Raw genomic sequence first — 18,415 nt, 5'->3', positions numbered from 1 at the left:
CAAATCATTCGAAGAATCAACGAAAGTATATGAATCGATTGATGCAAAATCCATAGATCCCACAAATCATTCAAAAAATCAATCACAAAATAGATACAAGCCATACAATCCCACATGCTATCTCTATTTCAGAAAACTAAGGGAAAAAATCACCACGGCCGGCTCTGACGGCTGGCTCCCGTGCTCCTCAGCGGTGACCCACGCGCTCCACGGCTCCCGCGGCGGCCGTCGGCGGCCCGTGCGCTCCACCAGCGGCGGCAAGCGGGCAGCTGCCCGTGCGCCCGGCAGTCCCCGCGCTTCACGGCGGCGGCCGGTACCCCTTGCAGCCACAAATCAATTAGTGTTGCACGAGAGAGAGGCAAATCAATTAGTGTAGCACGAGAGAGAGATGAGAGCAAGCAAGTACTACGACCCCATTAGTGTATATGAAGCGCACCTGGATGGCTTTGGCTATGAAGCCGGCGACCTGGCCGGTGGTGCCGAACTCGATGATCTCCAGCAAGGCGGCCGGCGCGCTCCCCCAGCAGCGGCCGGCGGCAAGCTGCCCATGCGCTCCGCGGCGGCGACGGCCGGGGCCCCACGGCTGCGGTCGGCGCACCGTGCGGCTCCGCGGCGGCGGCCAGCTCGCCGTACTTCCAGCAGAAATCGCCGTCGTCCCAGGGCAGGCTGAGCCTCCACGCGGACAGTGCGTAGCACCTGGCGCCGGTGGCGCGCTCCAGCCAGACCCGGCACCCGCCGTCCTCGCCGACGGCTGCCGTGCCGGCGGCATCGCAGAGGCCGAGGTAGGCCTCCTTCTTGCTCCTGCACAGCGGACGGCGGGTGTGGCATTCAAACCCATATGAGAGAGGAGAGTAGTGTTGACGAGAATGAGTGGATGAGAAGCGGTGGAGAAGTGGAACGAGTGAACGAGTGGCCCCACGTCTGATATTTCCTCCTCCGTCCGGACGTTTGGATCCCAACATTATCGTTTAAAATATCGAGGAGGGAGTCATTGGCACCGGGTGGCCGTTCCCACCGATGCACAAGCTCAATTTTTAGTACCCGTGCTTGTTACCACCCGGTGCCATTGATGCATGGCCAATTTGGTACCGGTTTATGAAGTTAACCGGTGCCTTTGTCAGTGCATTGGCACCGGTTTGTGTCGTGGCGCGCCTTACCAGCGCTCGGCGCAGGCCAAGAGTACCGGCTATTGATGCAGTCGGCGCTGATATCTCACATTAGTACCGGTTCAAGCAACAAGTGGTTCCTTTGGCCTAGATCTTTAGCCTGTTTTGGGGTGCCACCGGAGTGCATCGACCAACTGGGACTAGTACCCTTTGGCAACTCTGAGGCAGTATAATTTGCATGCCAAGTCAAAAGCTGAGCCTTAGACCCTAAAAGAGAAAAAAAATGGTTCAGTGAAGCATGATGCATAAATCATAAATGTAATCGTTCAACCTAATACACTCTTATTCATATACTAGTCCATTCTTTATAATTTCTTTTCTTCTCAATTTTCAAACAGTCACTTAAAAATATTACCGAAACTAGGGCATCTATTATCTGTGCCTACTTGGTTGGCATTAACACGTTGCGCACCATCAAACAATAACTCTCCATACCGGGCTGCTGGTGAAACATTTATGTGAGGCAGAGCGTGCCTATGTCCATTCTGCTTCCACATTGATATATGGAGACTTGGAGAGTCTGCCTCGTCTGTTGCATCCATCAACCAGTAACACATAAGAAATGTGTTGCGACAGGAGGCATGACATTTGCAGTAGCGAAATTTCATTCGTATAATAATCTAATAAGTTCTTGGGTCATGGGAATGGGATGCACCTCTCGAGTTCCAACTGCAGCAGGAAAAAATATGTGAGAGCTGATATCTACTAGGGTAGCTTAATACTAAGCTCAGTGGTGTGGACAAACAGAGGAATTTGTGGACCTGATACATACTTGTAGATTGAAAAATGATATGTACTAGCACGCGCAAGGAATCAGTAACTTATGCTTATGCAGTTTGGGATCAAACTCTGATATATACGTCACCAAGGTGGCTAGGTTGTGGCATCTTTAGAAGATTCAAATTCTGAAAATGACCTGCGATGTTATATTCGGTGTGTATATCCACAAGATATCACTACTACAGAATTGGCCATTGCCAACGGGCTATCACCGCCGGTTTAACATGAACCGGCGGTGATGAGGTATCACCGCCGGGTCCCGAGTGGGTGGCCGTAGTGGCCGTTGGAACCGGCGGTGATGCTGATTATCACCGCCGGTTCTTGTTACGAACCGTTGGTGATGTCCTGCGGGCATATCACCGCCGGTTTGTAACACGAACCGGCGGTGATAATAAGCATCACCAACGGTTCGTGTTACAAACCGGCGGTGATAAGCCTGTACAGTACAAAACCCCAACCCCTCCTTCCTCCTACCACCTTTCTTCTCCAACCCGACGGCCACACCTCTCTCCTCCATTGTTGCTGCCGGATTTTGCCGAAATTCTCATGAAACCTCACCATTTTTGATGTATTGGCTCCACCAACTTATTCTAAGGTTAGTAGCCATCAATTCATTGGCTTTGTACCCATTTTCTTGGGATTAATGATGCATTTCGTGATGAATTGATCAAGGAGGGTTTTTTTCTCCATTTTTGGATCATTTCTCATCATTGGAGCTTCTTTTTTTGTTGTTTGAGTGAACCAACTTGTGATAGGTTTGTAGCTAGCAATCCATTTGATTCATAGCCTTTATCTTAGGATTAGTCATTCATTTTGTGATGAATTGATCAAGGAGAGTCTCTTTTTCTTCACTTTAGGATAAATTCTCATGAACACTCTTCATGAAGTCATCATGGAGGCTCATTAAATTTTGAGGACTGGACTTCACATATTTGATTCAAGGTAAGAACTAGCTCTTTATGGTTAGATTGTTGTCATAATTGCGATGATTGGGATGTAAGGGGTCTTTCTTAATTAGTTTATAGGATATTTATTAATTGTGATGATCGAGATGTAAATGCTTTTTCTTAATTAATTTAGATGGCATTTCTTAGTTTTGATGATAAGGAACTTGACAAAAATTGAAGTAGATATTTTAATTATTGAAGTAAAGCCTCTTTCTTAATTGATTTAGATGGCCCTTAAAGTGTGATATTTGTTACGAAACTTGATAAATTGAAAATCTATGTGTTGAGATGATAATTTTACTAAATTCTGATTCTTGGATGTTTTCTTGTGTGCATAGATGAATCGAGGTTGGATGTACTGTACAAAGGCTGGAAATTTGGATTTTGTCAATGGTGTGGACTCGTTTGTGCAGACTGCCAAGGCACACAAGAATCTACAAGATGATGGCTACGTGTATTGCCCATGCATTGATTGCAAAAATCAGAAGCAGTTTGGCAATGTTGAGCAGATCTGCTTTCATCTGTTATTTAGAGGTTTTATGCCCAACTACCAAGTTTGGAACAAGCACGGTGAGGTTGGTGAGACAATGCACTCCGTCCATGAGGACAGGCATGAAACAGTGGAGGAAACAACTAACCCGGAAATAGTAGAGGAAACCGGACATGAAAGCGTAAATGAAACCATGCAGGAAACATTAGTTGCTGATGATGTTGTGGATGCACTAGACCAGATGATACGTGATGCGGAACCGGACTTTCTTGACAAAAAGAATCTGAAGAAGTTGGAGCAGATGAGGATAGATGCAAGAACACCACTTTACCCAAGTTGCAGCGTGTCTAAACTTGAAGCAAATCTGATGCTATTGGAGATGAAGTCTAGTAATGGTTTGTCAGACAAGGGATTTGATGATTTGTTAAGCTTATTGCAGAAGTTGCTGCCAAGCCCTAACGGGTTGCCTGAAAACACATACCAGGCGAAGCAAATGATTTGCCCAATGGGACTGGAGGTACAAAAGATCCATGCATGCACTAAGGATTGCATCTTGTATCACGGCAAATATGAAGACTTGGATGCATGTCCAGTGTGCTCAGCTTCACGGTACAAATGTCCTGAATCAGCATTGTCAATGAAAGGTGACCGCAACAAACGACCACCTGCCAAGGTCGTCTGGTATTTTCCTATCATTCCTCGTTTGAAACGGTTGTTTGCAAACGCGAAGACTGCCAAGCTGATGAGGTGGCATGCCGAAGATCGACTCGTTGATGGGAATCTCAGACACCCTGCAGATGGTTCACAGTGGAGAGCTATCAACTACAAATACAAGAATCGGTTTGCAAAGGAAATAAGAAACATAAGATTCGGTTTGAGTACGGATGGGATGTGTCCTTTTAACATGGTGAGCAGCAAACACAGTACGTGGCCTGTAACTCTTTGCATATACAACCTTCCTCCTTGGTTGTGTATGAAGCGGACCTACATCATGATGCCATTACTAATCCAAGGGCCAAAACAACCTGGAAATGATATCGATGTGTATTTGGAACCACTGGTGGATGATCTAATGAAGTTGTGGAACGATGGTGTCAAGGTGTGGGATGAGTACAAGCGAGAACACTTCACTCTGAAGGCAATGTTGTTTGTAACAATCACAGACCTTCCCGGCCTTGGTAGCTTAGCAGGCCAAGTAACGAAGGGTTACAAGGGATGTGTGGTTTGTTTGGATGATACCGACGCAAGATGGTTGAAGAATAGCAACAAAATGGTTTACATGGGTCATCGTAGGTTCCTTCCAAAGGCTCACCCATATCGCCGGAACAAGAAATCCTTTGATGGTACAAGGGATGAACGTTTACCTCCCAAGTTTCTAGATGGGAAGGAGATATACAAGAAGGTTAGTAAACTAAGAGTTGTACTAGGAAAGGGCAAAGGAAGTGTACCCGCTCCAGCTGATTCGTTGTGGAAAAAAAATTCCTTGTTCTGGAGACTCCCTTATTGGCAGGACTTGATTGTTCGTCACGCACTTGATGGCATGCATCTAACTAAAAATGTTACCGAGAGCACGCTCGGAACATTAATGGCCATGAAAGGTAAAGGAAAAGACTCACTTGAAACTCGACAGGACCTGCAAGATATGAATGTCAGAAGTGAGCTGCATCCAATTACTCAACATGATGGGAAGACGAAGCTTCCGGTTGCATCTTGGACCTTGGATAAAATTGAGAAAAAGAAAATTTGTAGCTTCTTCCACGAACTCAAAGTGCCAACGGGCTACTCATCAAACATCAGAAGGCTTGCGAACATGAAGGAGTTAAAGTTCAACATGAGCTGCATGAAGGCCCATGACTGCCACGTCATTATGACACAGTTGCTCCCAGTTGCTCTGAGGGGCGTGCTTCCCGTGAAGGTCAGAGATCCGATCATAAAGTTGTGCTCATTCTTCAACGCAATCTCACACAAGGTCATAGACCCAAACACACTTGACAAGCTGCAAGCAGACCTGATTCACACAATTAATCGGCTCGAGATGCATTTTCCACCAACTTTCTTTGATATATCGGTGCATCTTATCACTCACCTTGTTGCCCAGATAAAAGCTCTTGGTCCAATCTTCTTGCATCAGATGTTTCCTTTTGAGAGGTTGATGAGTGTTCTAAGAAAATATGTTCGGAATAGATATCGTCCAGAAGGGTGCATGGTTAATGGATGGTCTACAGAGGAGGCAGTTGAGTTCTGCACATACTACCTGGATCTTAATAGAATGGGAGTTCCAGTATCTCGTCATGAGGGAAGGCTGGGGGGCAGAGGTATGATTGGTGAGCAATCAGTTCGTATCGATGACCTGGCTAGTTTTAATCAGGCACATTTCACCGTTCTGCAGCAGGCATCTGTAGTCTCACCTTATATTGAAATGCACAAGAGAGAACTACAAGGTAAATATCGCGGTAGGTCAGAAGCATGGCTCACAAAACAACATAAAGAGGAGTTTGGAAGCTGGTTACGACTTAAATTAGCAGGTGTCGATACCGGCAATGCTCAACTAGATCTTTTGGCCATCGGTCCATCTAGTACGGTCCTAAAGTTCCAAGGATATGAGATAAATGCATACACATTTTACACTAGAAAACAAGATGAGAAAAGCACCAACCAAAATAGTGGTGTCCGTATCGATGCTTACAACGACAATCGTCAATTGGAGACATATTATGGGTTCATAGAAGAGATATGGGAGCTAGAGTACGGACCACTAAAAATCCCTCTTTTTCGGTGCCAGTGGATCAAGCTTCCTAAGGGTGTGTTCACGGACAAGTACGGCATGACGGTCGTTGACCTCACCAACATAGGGTATAGGGATGAACCATTCATATGGGCTAAAGATGTAGTCCAAGTCTTCTATGCAAAGGACCTAGCGAATGAGGGCAAACATGTGGTGCTGCAAGGGAAAAGGAAGATCGTCGGTGTTGAAAATATGACCGAGGATGAAGAGAAGGGATTTCAGGACATGCCTCCACTTGGACCCGATATCGACCTACCTGTGTTTGAAGAGGGAGAAGAACCAGCTTATGTGCGACTTGATCATAACGAGGCCCTCATCGTCAATTGAAGCTATCTTTTCACTATTTATGTACTAATTTAACCATGTAATATTTAGAAAGAATTAAAGTATTTTTATTAATTATATGCCTCCACTTCGTATGGTGTAAAACTTATTAATTATATGTCGTGAATGGATTGCTGCCATATTTGCCTCCACTTTGTCTTGAATGAAGTAGACATATATGCCTCCACTTTGTCTTGAATGAAGTGGGCATGTGAAGTGCCTGTAGGGGCTCAACAACGCTGGGTTGGGAGTAGACCCGGCGGTATAGACACTCAACACCGCCGGGTGAGGGCTGGACCCGACGGTGTAGACCATAAACACCGCCGGGTGTGGGATGGACCCGACGGTGTAGATCATCAACACCGCCGGGTGAGGGCTGGACCCGACGGTGGAGCCCTGTTTTCCTTTTTTTCCCCTAGCGCGCGCCCCAATTCTCAGTCGCCACTCCACCGCCCCAAATCTCAGACGCGCGCCACGAGCACCGGCACCCCATCCCCGAGCCCCGGCGCCGCCGTCCCCGAGCATCGGCGCCCCGTCCCCGAGCCCCGGCGCCGCCATCCCCGAGCACCGGCGCCCCGTCCCCGAGCCCCGGCGCCGCCGTCCCCAAGCACCGGCGCCCCGTCCCCGAGCCCCGGACACACCGCCATCCCTGAAGTTAAGCAGCAGATCTCTCTTCCCTGGCGGCGATGACTGGGCCGAGCGGCGGCGCCATCTGTCCTGTCTTCGCCCAGCGCTTTGCCGGCGACGAGCGTATCCTCAGGTATGTCCGCCCCCTTCTCTTTCCTTCCGCTGTGTGAGACGGAGCACCCTAAACCCTAACAAAACAACGGCGTGCGCGACATGTGCCGGCGGGCGGGGGTGAACGGGCTGATCCAGAAGCCCGTCACGCTCCCGGCGCTGGGAGCGCAGCTCCAGAGTGTCCTCCAGAGCAACTGATCCGGCGAAGCTGATGTGTTGGGTACTTGGGTTGCATAGCATGCATGGCCGCTCCTCTGTTCTCGTAGAAAAATAAATAAAGATCATGTAATGGACACGCATGATCATTTGCTCGTCTTCTTAGTATCAAGAATTCAATTATAATATATTACATCAGGATTTTTATAACCAACCATTATAGACATGAAATTCCCTTGCTCTGTTCTCCATTTGTGTGGGCTCTGCTGTTGTCCCTTGCTCCGTTACATATAGATTATACATTCTCCATTCAACCATTATAGCTACTGAACTACTTAAATCTTGCTAGATATTAGAGAATTGGCTTTAAACATGGATATTCCATTTCCAGAAAACTGCCAGAAGAAATGACACCTTCTCTAATGGCGTTTTGTTAGATAACCTCCATTGGAAATCCCTTTCTACTTGTGGTTTTCAGCTGTAGTGCGTCGCCTCTGGCACTCAGTATTGATGTTAGCCACTAGAAATCAAGATGAAATGTCAAGGAAAATAATTTAAATGTACTATTGAATGGATGGCTTTAAAAGTAGATCACTGGAGAAATTAATTCTAGTAAATCCCTTAGTTGGCATTTATAATTAACTTTAGTAATGTCCCTTAGTTGACATTTATAATCTTAGTATCCCTTAGTTGACATTTATAATCTTAGATTTAGAACTGCATCTAGGAGTTGAAGGTGGTCTTACTTGTGCCATTATCATTTTGCGGGGCCGTGGTTACCCATAAAGATGGTCATTTGATGGGATGGTTGGAAGATACTAAGATTATTATTTTTTGACGATGTGGCTTAACATCTTAGATTAGCTTCTGTGGTTATGCATTCCATTAAGACAGTATCTTGAATTCATTTGATGATGTGACAAACAGCATATGATAAATTCTGAAGAAGTGTATTTTAGTTCCCTTTTTCCATCCTAATCTGTTCATTGGTCTTAGTACGTTGCATACTCCCATTTCTAGCAAGCAGTAGCATTAGTATACAAGATGATCAGTCTAGCCTTTTTTTATTTGCTGAATGAAAGAGCAAGATGGATCAGGCCATACATGCATGTGTTCCAGAAATAATCATTGGAGGGATGTATCGAATCATTATTGGAGAACTCATTAGCAACCATGCATATAATTAAAAGCCACGAGGAATATTTGCCAAGCTTAGTCAGCAAGTTGGACGATGGAGAACAGCTAATATGTGGAGAGCGACCACACCATGCATCATCAGTTGCAGGCAGCAGATGGCTGGTTGCATTCTTGGATGCATGCATGATAGCTACAATGCACTCACCGTGGGGTATGGCCACTTGGAGTGCTGCTGCCACTTGGAGTGGTGGTGTCCCCAGGCAGCTTCCCGGCCCTCCTTTTCCGAAGGATTTCTTCCCTCACATCCTCTATTCTTGACTTGAAACCCTGCAACGAATTCGACATGGACCTCACATCAGCTTAAAGCCTAAAATCTCAGTTTATTTGCTAATTCCTCTGTTCCAAATTGTAAGTTGTTTTGGCAAATTTTGATGTAAAAGTTAAACCAGCTTCAAATTCAGGTATAATAGGGCAATTTTCACGATTCAAGTCTCGTCGTGGGAAACAAGCTGAAGCTGAGAATAATGCGGAGAATGATGATGGAGGGGCCCGTAGTAATACTGAGGGTGGAGGGGATGGAAGCCCTTCTGAGTACTTAAACCTCAACCAAAATGATGAGGTAATTCAGTGTCGCATATATGTGTGCTCTTCTAATTGGTCAATTGTAGGAAATAACTGTTCAACATATGTGCAGGCGCCAGCTCATACTGAGGAAGAGACCACAACATCAGCTGCCGGTAGGGCCAAACGAGGTCGGAACAAGATGCCTAAGGGTCGGTCTCTTATTACCGAGCTCGATGAATTAGGTGAGCCCGTCGCTCCTGTCAAGGTGATGGGGCCATACAAGTCAGCTATTGGGGTGGTGGTGAAGGAAAATGTGCCCATCACGTACAGGTATTGGAATGCGAAGGATAAGACTTGGGTGGTACCGGACTCAATCAAGGAAATATGTTGGGCCAAGTTGAAAGAAAAGTTCATCTTCCCCGAGGATTCAGAGCCATTAGCACGGCGTCGAGCACTGTTTCTCATGGGCAACTCTTTCAGATACTTCAAATTTACCTTGAACAAGCATGTGAAGAATGAAACTGAGCCAGATTGGAAGGATTTTCCGAACCAACGACCTTTTTGGGAACAGTTTGTCTTGTACAAGAGGTCAGAGGAGGCACAAGCTAGCAGCGCCACAAATTCACAGAATTGTAGGAAAAATGATAAGCCCCATAAGACCGGCTCTCGTGGGTACATTAGAAAAATACCCGAGTGGGAGGAGCAAGCAGAGAGGCTGGTCCATAGTGGTGTTACGCTGCAGACAGATGGGTGGGATCCTCGGGCCGTGAGGTATCTTCTAGCGAGGGGTGCGTACTACAATCCTGATGGTTCCCTTGGTTTTCGTGATCGTGATGCTGAGGATCTTGGACACAAGATTCAGGAAGCACACGAGGCTGCTTCCACTGGCGCTTTCGTGCCAGACAGGGAGAACGATGAGCTGACTCGAGCACTTGGATCCAAAGAGCACCCAGGGCGCACACGTGGGACCGGCAATGTTCCATGGAGGTGTGCCTTCCCCGAACATTTGGGCACATACAGGAGCCGTGGGAGGAGGAATGCTCAACAACAGGCCGAGTGGCAAAGTCTTTTACAAGCTGTCCGTGAAGAAGTAAATGCAACGAATGAGAAGTTTCGGGCTGAGCTTGTGGAATCACTTTCCCGTGGTGCTCCCTTGGCACCAGGAGAAGCAATGAGAGATGTTGCGCCAGATCTTACAAGTCCACAAGGGTTGGTCCGGAGTAGCTGTGGAAGCACTGCGTTGCCTGAGGAGGATGTTGGAGTCACCTTCCCTGTGGATAAGATCACACAACCAACAACCTGCAAGCTATACATCCATCAGAAGTTCTTTGATATGAAGGTGGCTGTAGGTCAGGCTTGGCCAATCGGCGAAGGGGTTATGCTGCATAATCGCCCTTTACCTGAAGGTTATGCAAAGGTTACCGTTGATTCGCTTGTTAAGAGGAAATACAAAAATGTGGAGTTGGATATCCCCGGTGATGACAGTAGGTTGCTAGGGGATAACATCGGAGGATTTGTGGCGTGGCGGAAACGCTACATAATATTTGAATCAGAATCTGAGTCATCCGATGATGATCCTCAAGAGTCACCGGAGAGGGACCTACCTCCTTCACCAAAGTCCAACAGAGAATCAAGCCCGCCGTCACCTCAAAGAGAGCTAACTCCTCCTAGCCCTCCTAAAAAAAGGCGAACATCATCGAGAACACAGAAAATATCATCTCAGAAGCAATATTCAGAACCGGCAGAAAAGCCAGAGGGACCATGTGAAGGGACGGGCAAGAAACAGGTGAGTGGAAGCATAACATCGCTACTCAAAGAAAAAGGAAAGAAAGTAGAGGAGGACTTCATAGTCCCCAAAGGTGCAATGGATCATTTCTTAAACTTAATGAAAATGCCGCAAACTGGAAATAATCAACCTCCGCTTTCAGACTATGAGCGAATTATGAATATAGAGAGGTGGCGTGAAGGAACTCGAGCTGCACACAAGTTAAATGTAGTTGAACGGGCCGCATTTTGTGAACAAAACAACATGACAGAGTTAGAACTTCTTCAAATTGAGTATGGAGAAGATTGGTGGAAACAACCATTGCCACTACCACCGATTATCTGGAAATTTGAATTGGGGAAAGATCTGGTGGCCCCAGAACAAATCCCGAAGCTACCCACAAGAATGCGACAGTTGCATTCTTGGTACAAGATGCAAAAAAGTAAGCTGTTTGGGGCAAGTTATCTTGATGAAGATCTTCATAAGGGGGAAGGCAGAGTGTGGGTTGATTTCGAGCACTTGTATCATTTCTACCAACAGGGTGCTCTCGACGTCTCAATTATGACCTTGTGGACTGTGTAAGTATCCTCACTACTGATCATCTGTCATCATTTATCACTCATTAGCATGTTTAACTTTTCATTATTTTTTTCTAGAATGGAGTCACACAAATGTAGACGATGTGGGATTAACAATATAGGCTTCTTGGACCCTAGCACCGTACATGAGAACACAGTCAATTTACCAAGTACCGTTGACTACTTGTACAAAGCTTTCCTCTCCATGCAGGATAAAAGATCCATACTTCTTTCATACAATTGCTTGTAAGTTTGTTTTTTAATTCCATATCAAAGTTATTCTCACCACGGTTATTATTAATTTGCTTTGTTGTGTCTTATATACAGTTATCATCATGTCCTACTCGATATCAACCTTAACAATAGTCGAATCGAGGTTTATGACTCACGAAAGAGGCCATTATCACTAATCCAGCCCGTCATTGATGTCGTCAACAAGTAAGTAAAGCAAGTGAATTTATACGATATTTCAATGTCGTGTGTCTTATTCATGCAATTTCTATTTCATAATTTCGCTCATATATAGGGCCTTCGCTAAGTACCGTAAGAAAAGCAAAATCCATAGACCTTTTTGGGGAGACTTCACTGTAGAAGAGGCTAAATACATCCTCAAGCAGCCTCCGGGCAACGATCACTGTGGGTTCTATGTAATGCATTATATGCACTGCTACACCGGCGATTGCAGAAGCGCCGAAATGGTTTGTATGAAATGGTTAATTGATATATGTTCTTGTGTCTTGAATTTTCTAACTTGTCTAATATCTTGTTGTTGTGTCATTTTTTTTCCAGAACACTGAGTTGGATTCACGTGAATTGCTCATGGGCGAGCTAGTAGCACTTCAAGAAGAACTAGCTGGATGGCTTGTGGACTACGTGGTGAAGCCAGGATCTGAGTACAGCATAATCTAGGTGTAATGTCTAGATCGTATCGTTCTTGTCAAGCATTGTAATATATTTGGTGTATGGACTAGATGTTCTTAAACTTGATGCGTGGACTCTATATTTTTTATTATGATGTTTGAACTCTCTCATTTGATTTCTTCCATGTCTACGAGAATTTATGCAAAGGATCAAAGGTATGTATACACCCATTTTAAGCCGCCCTTGCTTGCAGGTCAATCACTTTAATTCAACTTCTTATGATCCTTCTCTGTGTTACTGCAGAATCTGTGGTCGTGGTTTATCAATGATGAAGTTGCAGATAATGTTTGTACTTCTAATTCTACCTTGCTTTCACTAGCACTGGCTCTGGTTGCCTTCTCTTATTTGCATCGCACCCAGGATTGATCATATAAGCCATGTGCTTGCTTTAAAGTTTTAATAGTTTATCGCCTTGGCTATCAACAATACTCTGTAACTGTTCTATCTAATATCATGCAACTTTTCTTACCAGGTTATCTTTCTGCTTGAGTTCATAAAGTTTGAAGACAAGTCTGTAGCGTGGAAAAGTGGTGGTCCAGGTTTGCTTCTTACTCGTGCAATCAAAAAATACTGTGGCAAAAGCATACTCTGTAGCTGATTGTGGAGCTATAGTATTTAGCTAATTATCCCATGCTCCTTTTGAAATCCAAACTAGTTTAACTCAGTTTTTGGTTGACTGAACCTGGAGAAAACATATCTTGCACTGGACCTGGAGAAAACATATCCTGCAAAGAGTTCTGCATCTCAGTCTGACATTGTCAAGGATAAATTTGTAATGCTTGTTTATCTTGTGTTTTTTTTTGGGTTGGATGCAGCTGCTTTGAATTATCATTTTCCTAGGTTCTCTTTTGATCATGTTCATGTAATGCTTCTCTTTTTGATCATGTTGTTTATCCAATCCAGATTGATAGAACATTTGTAGGCTGTGCTAGTGCATTGCATCGATGTGATGTACTGTCGGAGCATTACAGAAAGAGGCTGCCTGAGATATGTGAACCGTTTCTTCCTGGTATTCGTGAAATTGTCAATGGTGACATACCCTATGCAGAAGTTGTGGCAAAGATTCTGACCCCTGACAGGGTTCAAGATTGTAATCCCTTCGAGGTAGATGAATTCATCTGTCTTGATAATTTGCATCAATTTATTATGGAATAGTATCAATTAGTGCTATTGATGAAATAAAATGTTTTATGGGATCTGATACAGGGGTTGTAATAATATCTTAAACATGTCTATTGTACAAATGATGCAATATTATTATATGAAAATATTTTTTTTGATGGGAAAAAGGTCTTCACCGCCGGTTCGTGTATTCAACCGGCGGTGTTGATGTCTCCATCACCAACGGTTCCAGATACGAACCGGCGGTGATGTGTGCACATCACCAACGGTTCTGGAACCGGCGGTGATGGCCCCGCTATCACCAACGACATAAATCCAACGCCTCCCGAACCGTTGGTGATACTCCTTACGAACCGGCGGTGATGAGGGGTGCTGGAGTAGTGTATCCTGTGGGATGAAATATTAATGAAAAGTAATCATAAATTAGAAGGCAAATACTTTGTGTATATATGCACCATATCATTCAAAATTTCTAGTATTTGGTTGTTTAATTTGGACTGGAAGAGAGGGAAAAACATATGGACGAACAGTATATATGTTCATTGTACACCTGGGATGATCCTTTGATCATTTCTGTTTTCTAGCGATGTCTAGACTGCAGGTAGTAACTAACAACAATATTCTCTGCATTCATGGTGGTTGAATGCTTCACGGTAATTTTCAGAAACCTTAAAGTTTATAATGCTCGATAACCTCTACGAAAACATTTTAGACAATTAACTTGATAATTTTGATATCCATTACAATTCCATAAATATATGTTCAAAAGGATTCAAAAGATACATGCATTGCAGCATGCAAATGTATACAACAGTGGCAACATCTTACATGGATAGTTTTTTTATCAAACCTATATATATTCAATTATGCATATAAATATAAATTGGTGGCTAATTATTGGGTCCAATGATAATCCAAGATTTCTGAAGCAAAAAAAATACCATTTACATGCTCAGGCAAGGTCGTGAAACAATACCATTTATATTGGGCATCAGCTGTCAGATGCAGTTACATTCATTTGTTCTTAATTAGTGTGAAGGGACAAGTGAATCTAAAAGCTCTCAATATCATATATGGCCTGACTTGTACCATGCGTTTGTCATTGCCATATATGAATGGAGGACAATTTGAAGTGTTTTTGGTAGAAAAATAGTAACCCCAGCAGCCCATTATTATATAGAGTCGATGTATTGTATCCAAGTGTTGATAGAGAATTCCATGATTTCAAATAGATAGTACAACTGTATGTACAAGAAAATTTGATGTGATCACAGCATGGCATCAGGAATTCTATTTCACCAGGTGTTAGTAGTCAATCCAATGTTTTAAATAGCGGGCTATGGCATTTAGCGGCAATGATCCTAAAATGTTGATAGCGGAAGCTATAGCCGGTTATAGCGGGCTATAGCCGGCTATAGCGGGCTATTTCTCCTAGCGGTAGCTCTCCAAAAAGGCTATAGCGGAAGATAGCGGCAGCTATAGCCGGCTGTTTAAAACCTTGAGTCAATCCTTTGGTAACCCTTCATGAAGGAGGGTAGTGTGACACCTATACAGATCTTGCTCTTTGTCTCGAGCTCTCGTCGAAGAAGGAGCACCTAGGGTTGCAAGGATTCCTCTCGCTGACATAGATAGACACCTAGCCTAATAAATCCTTGGTGGCACAAAGAATTGGAGTGCTTCTCCACAGCTCTGTGCCCTTGCATGCAATTCCATGCGAGTTTAGGGTACCCTGGCTCAAAGAGCTGACGGTGAAGCTTTCGCATGGGCTATATCAAGTAATGTTTATCGATAGAAGTGACTTCATCAAATACCATAATGACATTATTCTAAGAAGGAAAATACAAAAGGGATCTCTAGTATTTTCACTGTTTCAACAATTTAACTCCCTGCAAGTGGTTGGCAAAAATGACAGAGTTAATTTAATAGAGAGAAATAATTTGTTCTATATCACGTAGTGGATTATTGACCAAGCAGAGTTTAGATACATTCTCCATGTTTCTGAATGAATCATTGCAACGCAAACTGGCAACCTGGCAACATTTTTCAACATACCACCACCTCTGAGATCCATGTGGCCATCCCTATATTTATTTCTTCCTGGCCCAAGAGGCTGTGCATGTCGACCAACGCTTTTCTGGTAACATTTTTTGAGTCAAACCCAGCAAACCTGCACGCAGTAATAGTGAAACATGCAGTAGATAAATGACAAGTTTCATGCTTCTGAACCATCTACGGCACCGTGTTCAGAAACGATAGTTGGTTGCTTCTGCTGCATGCAGTAAATTGTTTAGAATGGTTTTGCTTCTGCTGTTCAGCTGGCCAGGCACTTTAAGAGCATGGTGCAAGCATCGTTCTCTCCCTTTTGGCTTCATTGATAAATGACGAGTTAGACGCTTCAATGTCATTGCTGAGAGACAGAAGTATGTATCCATCTCCAAGGGGCAGCATTGGTTTCCTTGGCTCATATTGGGACACTTCTTATGGAGAAGTGAAAGGTTTGCCCTAGTTCTAATGATTCAAGTTGCTTCTGCGGGATTAGGAGGCACCAGGATCATGTGTAATGCTTCTCAATCATGCTATGCTACTTCAAGTCCATGCTGTTCATGTTATGGTAACATGCCTACATCCACACCTCTGCTTTAATCTGGTCACCTCTGGAGATATGCACTCAGTATTGGGTGCCTTGCAGACACAGAAACTTGCACCGCACACCGAATTCCTATGGAATTCGCAGGAGTTAGGAGATCTTGGCGAGTGCTAGGTATTTTACAGACAGCCAGAACAGTTTCGCTATTCTAAGGCACTACAAAGCTCAGTCAAAGAAATCGGGCATGTTGCCTGATCTAGCCTCTGTGTGTCTCGTGTCCTTGGTTATTTGGCATCAGACATTTGGCCAGCAATACTAGACAAAATTGTCATTTTCTTTCGTAGTGTACTAATGGACAATGCTCGTACATCTCATTAGATATTTTTTACAAGATAAGTTTAAATATCTTCCAGGAAGACAGTGCTCGTCGCTCAAGCAGGAGAAGCAGAGAGCTGATCTCCAGATTGTTGCTTTGTGTTTTATCTCACAGGAAGATAAATCCGTTCAGGGACAAACACTAAGTAGATTATTAGTCAAAAGCAAACTGAAAGAGAAGCAATACAAAAACATTCATTAATTCTAGTGCCATGTGAGGCCCAAGCTATGGACAATGTGTTATTACTCCGGTACGTATGCATATATTTCAGGTACACCAATGTATAATGGACGTTTTGATTCATAGACCAGAATATTTATGTGCGCAATTCGTTCTGGAAAATCTTCAGGTTCATTTTTTGCTATGAACAGAGTCGGGCAGTCATATATTGAATATAAGCTATGAACAATGGTCCTTCTCATTGCCGTGCATGAACGATGGATGCCTCTCAATGTTGCTACTGGCAGATCATATCAACATGGTCCTTCCACACCTTGTGGGCGGCTATACGGTTCCTTTTAGTGTTATAAGATTACAAGCCTATCATGCTGTAAGGCTTTTGGATTAGGGAGGCGTGCGACTTGGTTGCTAAACTGTTCACAACTGTAGTTGGGCTTCTACTTTTCAGCTAGTGATTTTCTTTTCCTTAGAAAAAGGAAACATTTTGGGCCTCTGCAACCGCACACAGGTTTGCAGCTAGTGAGGTCCTTTAAGAAAAGTTGCAAATCTTAAATGATGAGTGAGAGACGCTTCTATGTTGTCTCTGGGACATAAAAGTATACATATCCATTCACCGTGTTCGGCAGGCTGGAGCTGGAGGCTGGAGCTGGAGTAGCGTGAGAGAAAAACACTGTTACCTGGCTGGTGGCTGGAGGCTGGAGCTGGAGTAATGTGAGAGAGAGTTACTGTAGGGCTGGAGGCTCAATCCACCAGCCGAACAGGGTGATTGGCTGCCTTGGCTTATCGGCAAACACTTACAGAAAAAAAATGAAAGTACTCCACATTTGGGTATATGTAAACAAATTTTTATATATAATGCACAAGTCCAACTTATGTGAAAATCACATCCAGCAAGTATGAATGGTTGCATGCATGCTGTACTTTTAGTCTCTACGATTTCTAGAGACAAGTGCTACTACAGAATTGTGCATTCAATTTACTGTCTACCGTGGATTTTTACAGCAAAGCACCTCAACCACGTCGATGGATAGGTTGGACGGTGAGCTTTGCCATGGCAGCAGACTACATTATGACGCCACATTACACTTTACTGCACATACATTGTAGCAAGAGCAGTAGCATTGGCCTTCAGCTTTATAGAAGTCCAAGAAAAAAAATTCTTGTTGTTTGTGCTGACAGGACACCATCTATTTGCAAAGGCTCTTTTGGAGCAGGATGGAACCTGAATGTTCCAATGTAGGTGGAATGTACTGTGACATGATAGGTTGTCCTGCAATAATCCCAGCTAAACCTAGGGCATGAGAGATGCCAAATGTGAGCATATTCTTGGTTCAAAATTTCACACTTCTCTTGATAAGGAGAATCAACACAAGGGGTTGATCCCTAAAGAAAATGAATAGAGAGAACTTGCTCGCTCCACAAAATTTTACGAGGCACAAATATGGTGGCTCAAGAAAACAGTTATGACTCATATACTCATCCTAGCCAAATCCCCAGCTCCTGTCCTTGAACTAGGTCCGGAAATAGAGCTTGGGGAGAAGTCTTGTAACTTACTTCCCACAAATCTTCCTTGTAGGCTGGCTAGCTGTGAGAATTTTCACGAGTCGCAACACCTTGCGCTTCCCCTGTCAGTGACACCGGGGCAAGGTACGTACGAAAAAGCTAAAACTCCCATCTTGTCTTCAACTAAGAACTTACATCTATCGATAACACGGGCTTCTTAGGTCAATCACATCCCCATGAACTTCTAACTGGCCTAGCAAGGACGGGCATCTTTCATCAATTGATTCAATTTTACG

The 18,415-nt window shown here is 44.1% G+C and overlaps 2 protein-coding genes across 2 annotated transcripts; both read left to right on the top strand.

The window, feature by feature from the left end:
• The first annotated feature begins 7,332 nt into the window (after positions 1-7,332).
• LOC120677833 lies at positions 7,333-11,033 on the top strand. The gene is made up of 4 exons (XM_039959037.1): positions 7,333-7,408; positions 8,985-9,142; positions 9,218-10,873; positions 11,016-11,033. Exons 1-4 carry the CDS (start codon positions 7,333-7,335, stop codon positions 11,031-11,033), a joined length of 1,908 nt encoding a protein of 635 aa, XP_039814971.1.
• Positions 11,034-11,091: 58 nt separating this feature from the next.
• On the top strand, positions 11,092-12,466 carry LOC120679406. Its single transcript, XM_039960993.1, has 5 exons — positions 11,092-11,430; positions 11,509-11,676; positions 11,758-11,868; positions 11,957-12,128; positions 12,220-12,466. Exons 1-5 carry the CDS (start codon positions 11,117-11,119, stop codon positions 12,337-12,339), a joined length of 885 nt encoding a protein of 294 aa, XP_039816927.1. The 5' UTR covers positions 11,092-11,116; the 3' UTR covers positions 12,340-12,466.
• Positions 12,467-18,415: the final 5,949 nt, after the last annotated feature.

The sequence above is a fragment of the Panicum virgatum genome, chromosome 6N (assembly GCF_016808335.1).
Source record: "Panicum virgatum strain AP13 chromosome 6N, P.virgatum_v5, whole genome shotgun sequence".
Classification (NCBI taxonomy): domain Eukaryota; kingdom Viridiplantae; phylum Streptophyta; class Magnoliopsida; order Poales; family Poaceae; genus Panicum; species Panicum virgatum.
This window is presented reverse-complemented; position numbering and strand designations above follow the sequence as displayed.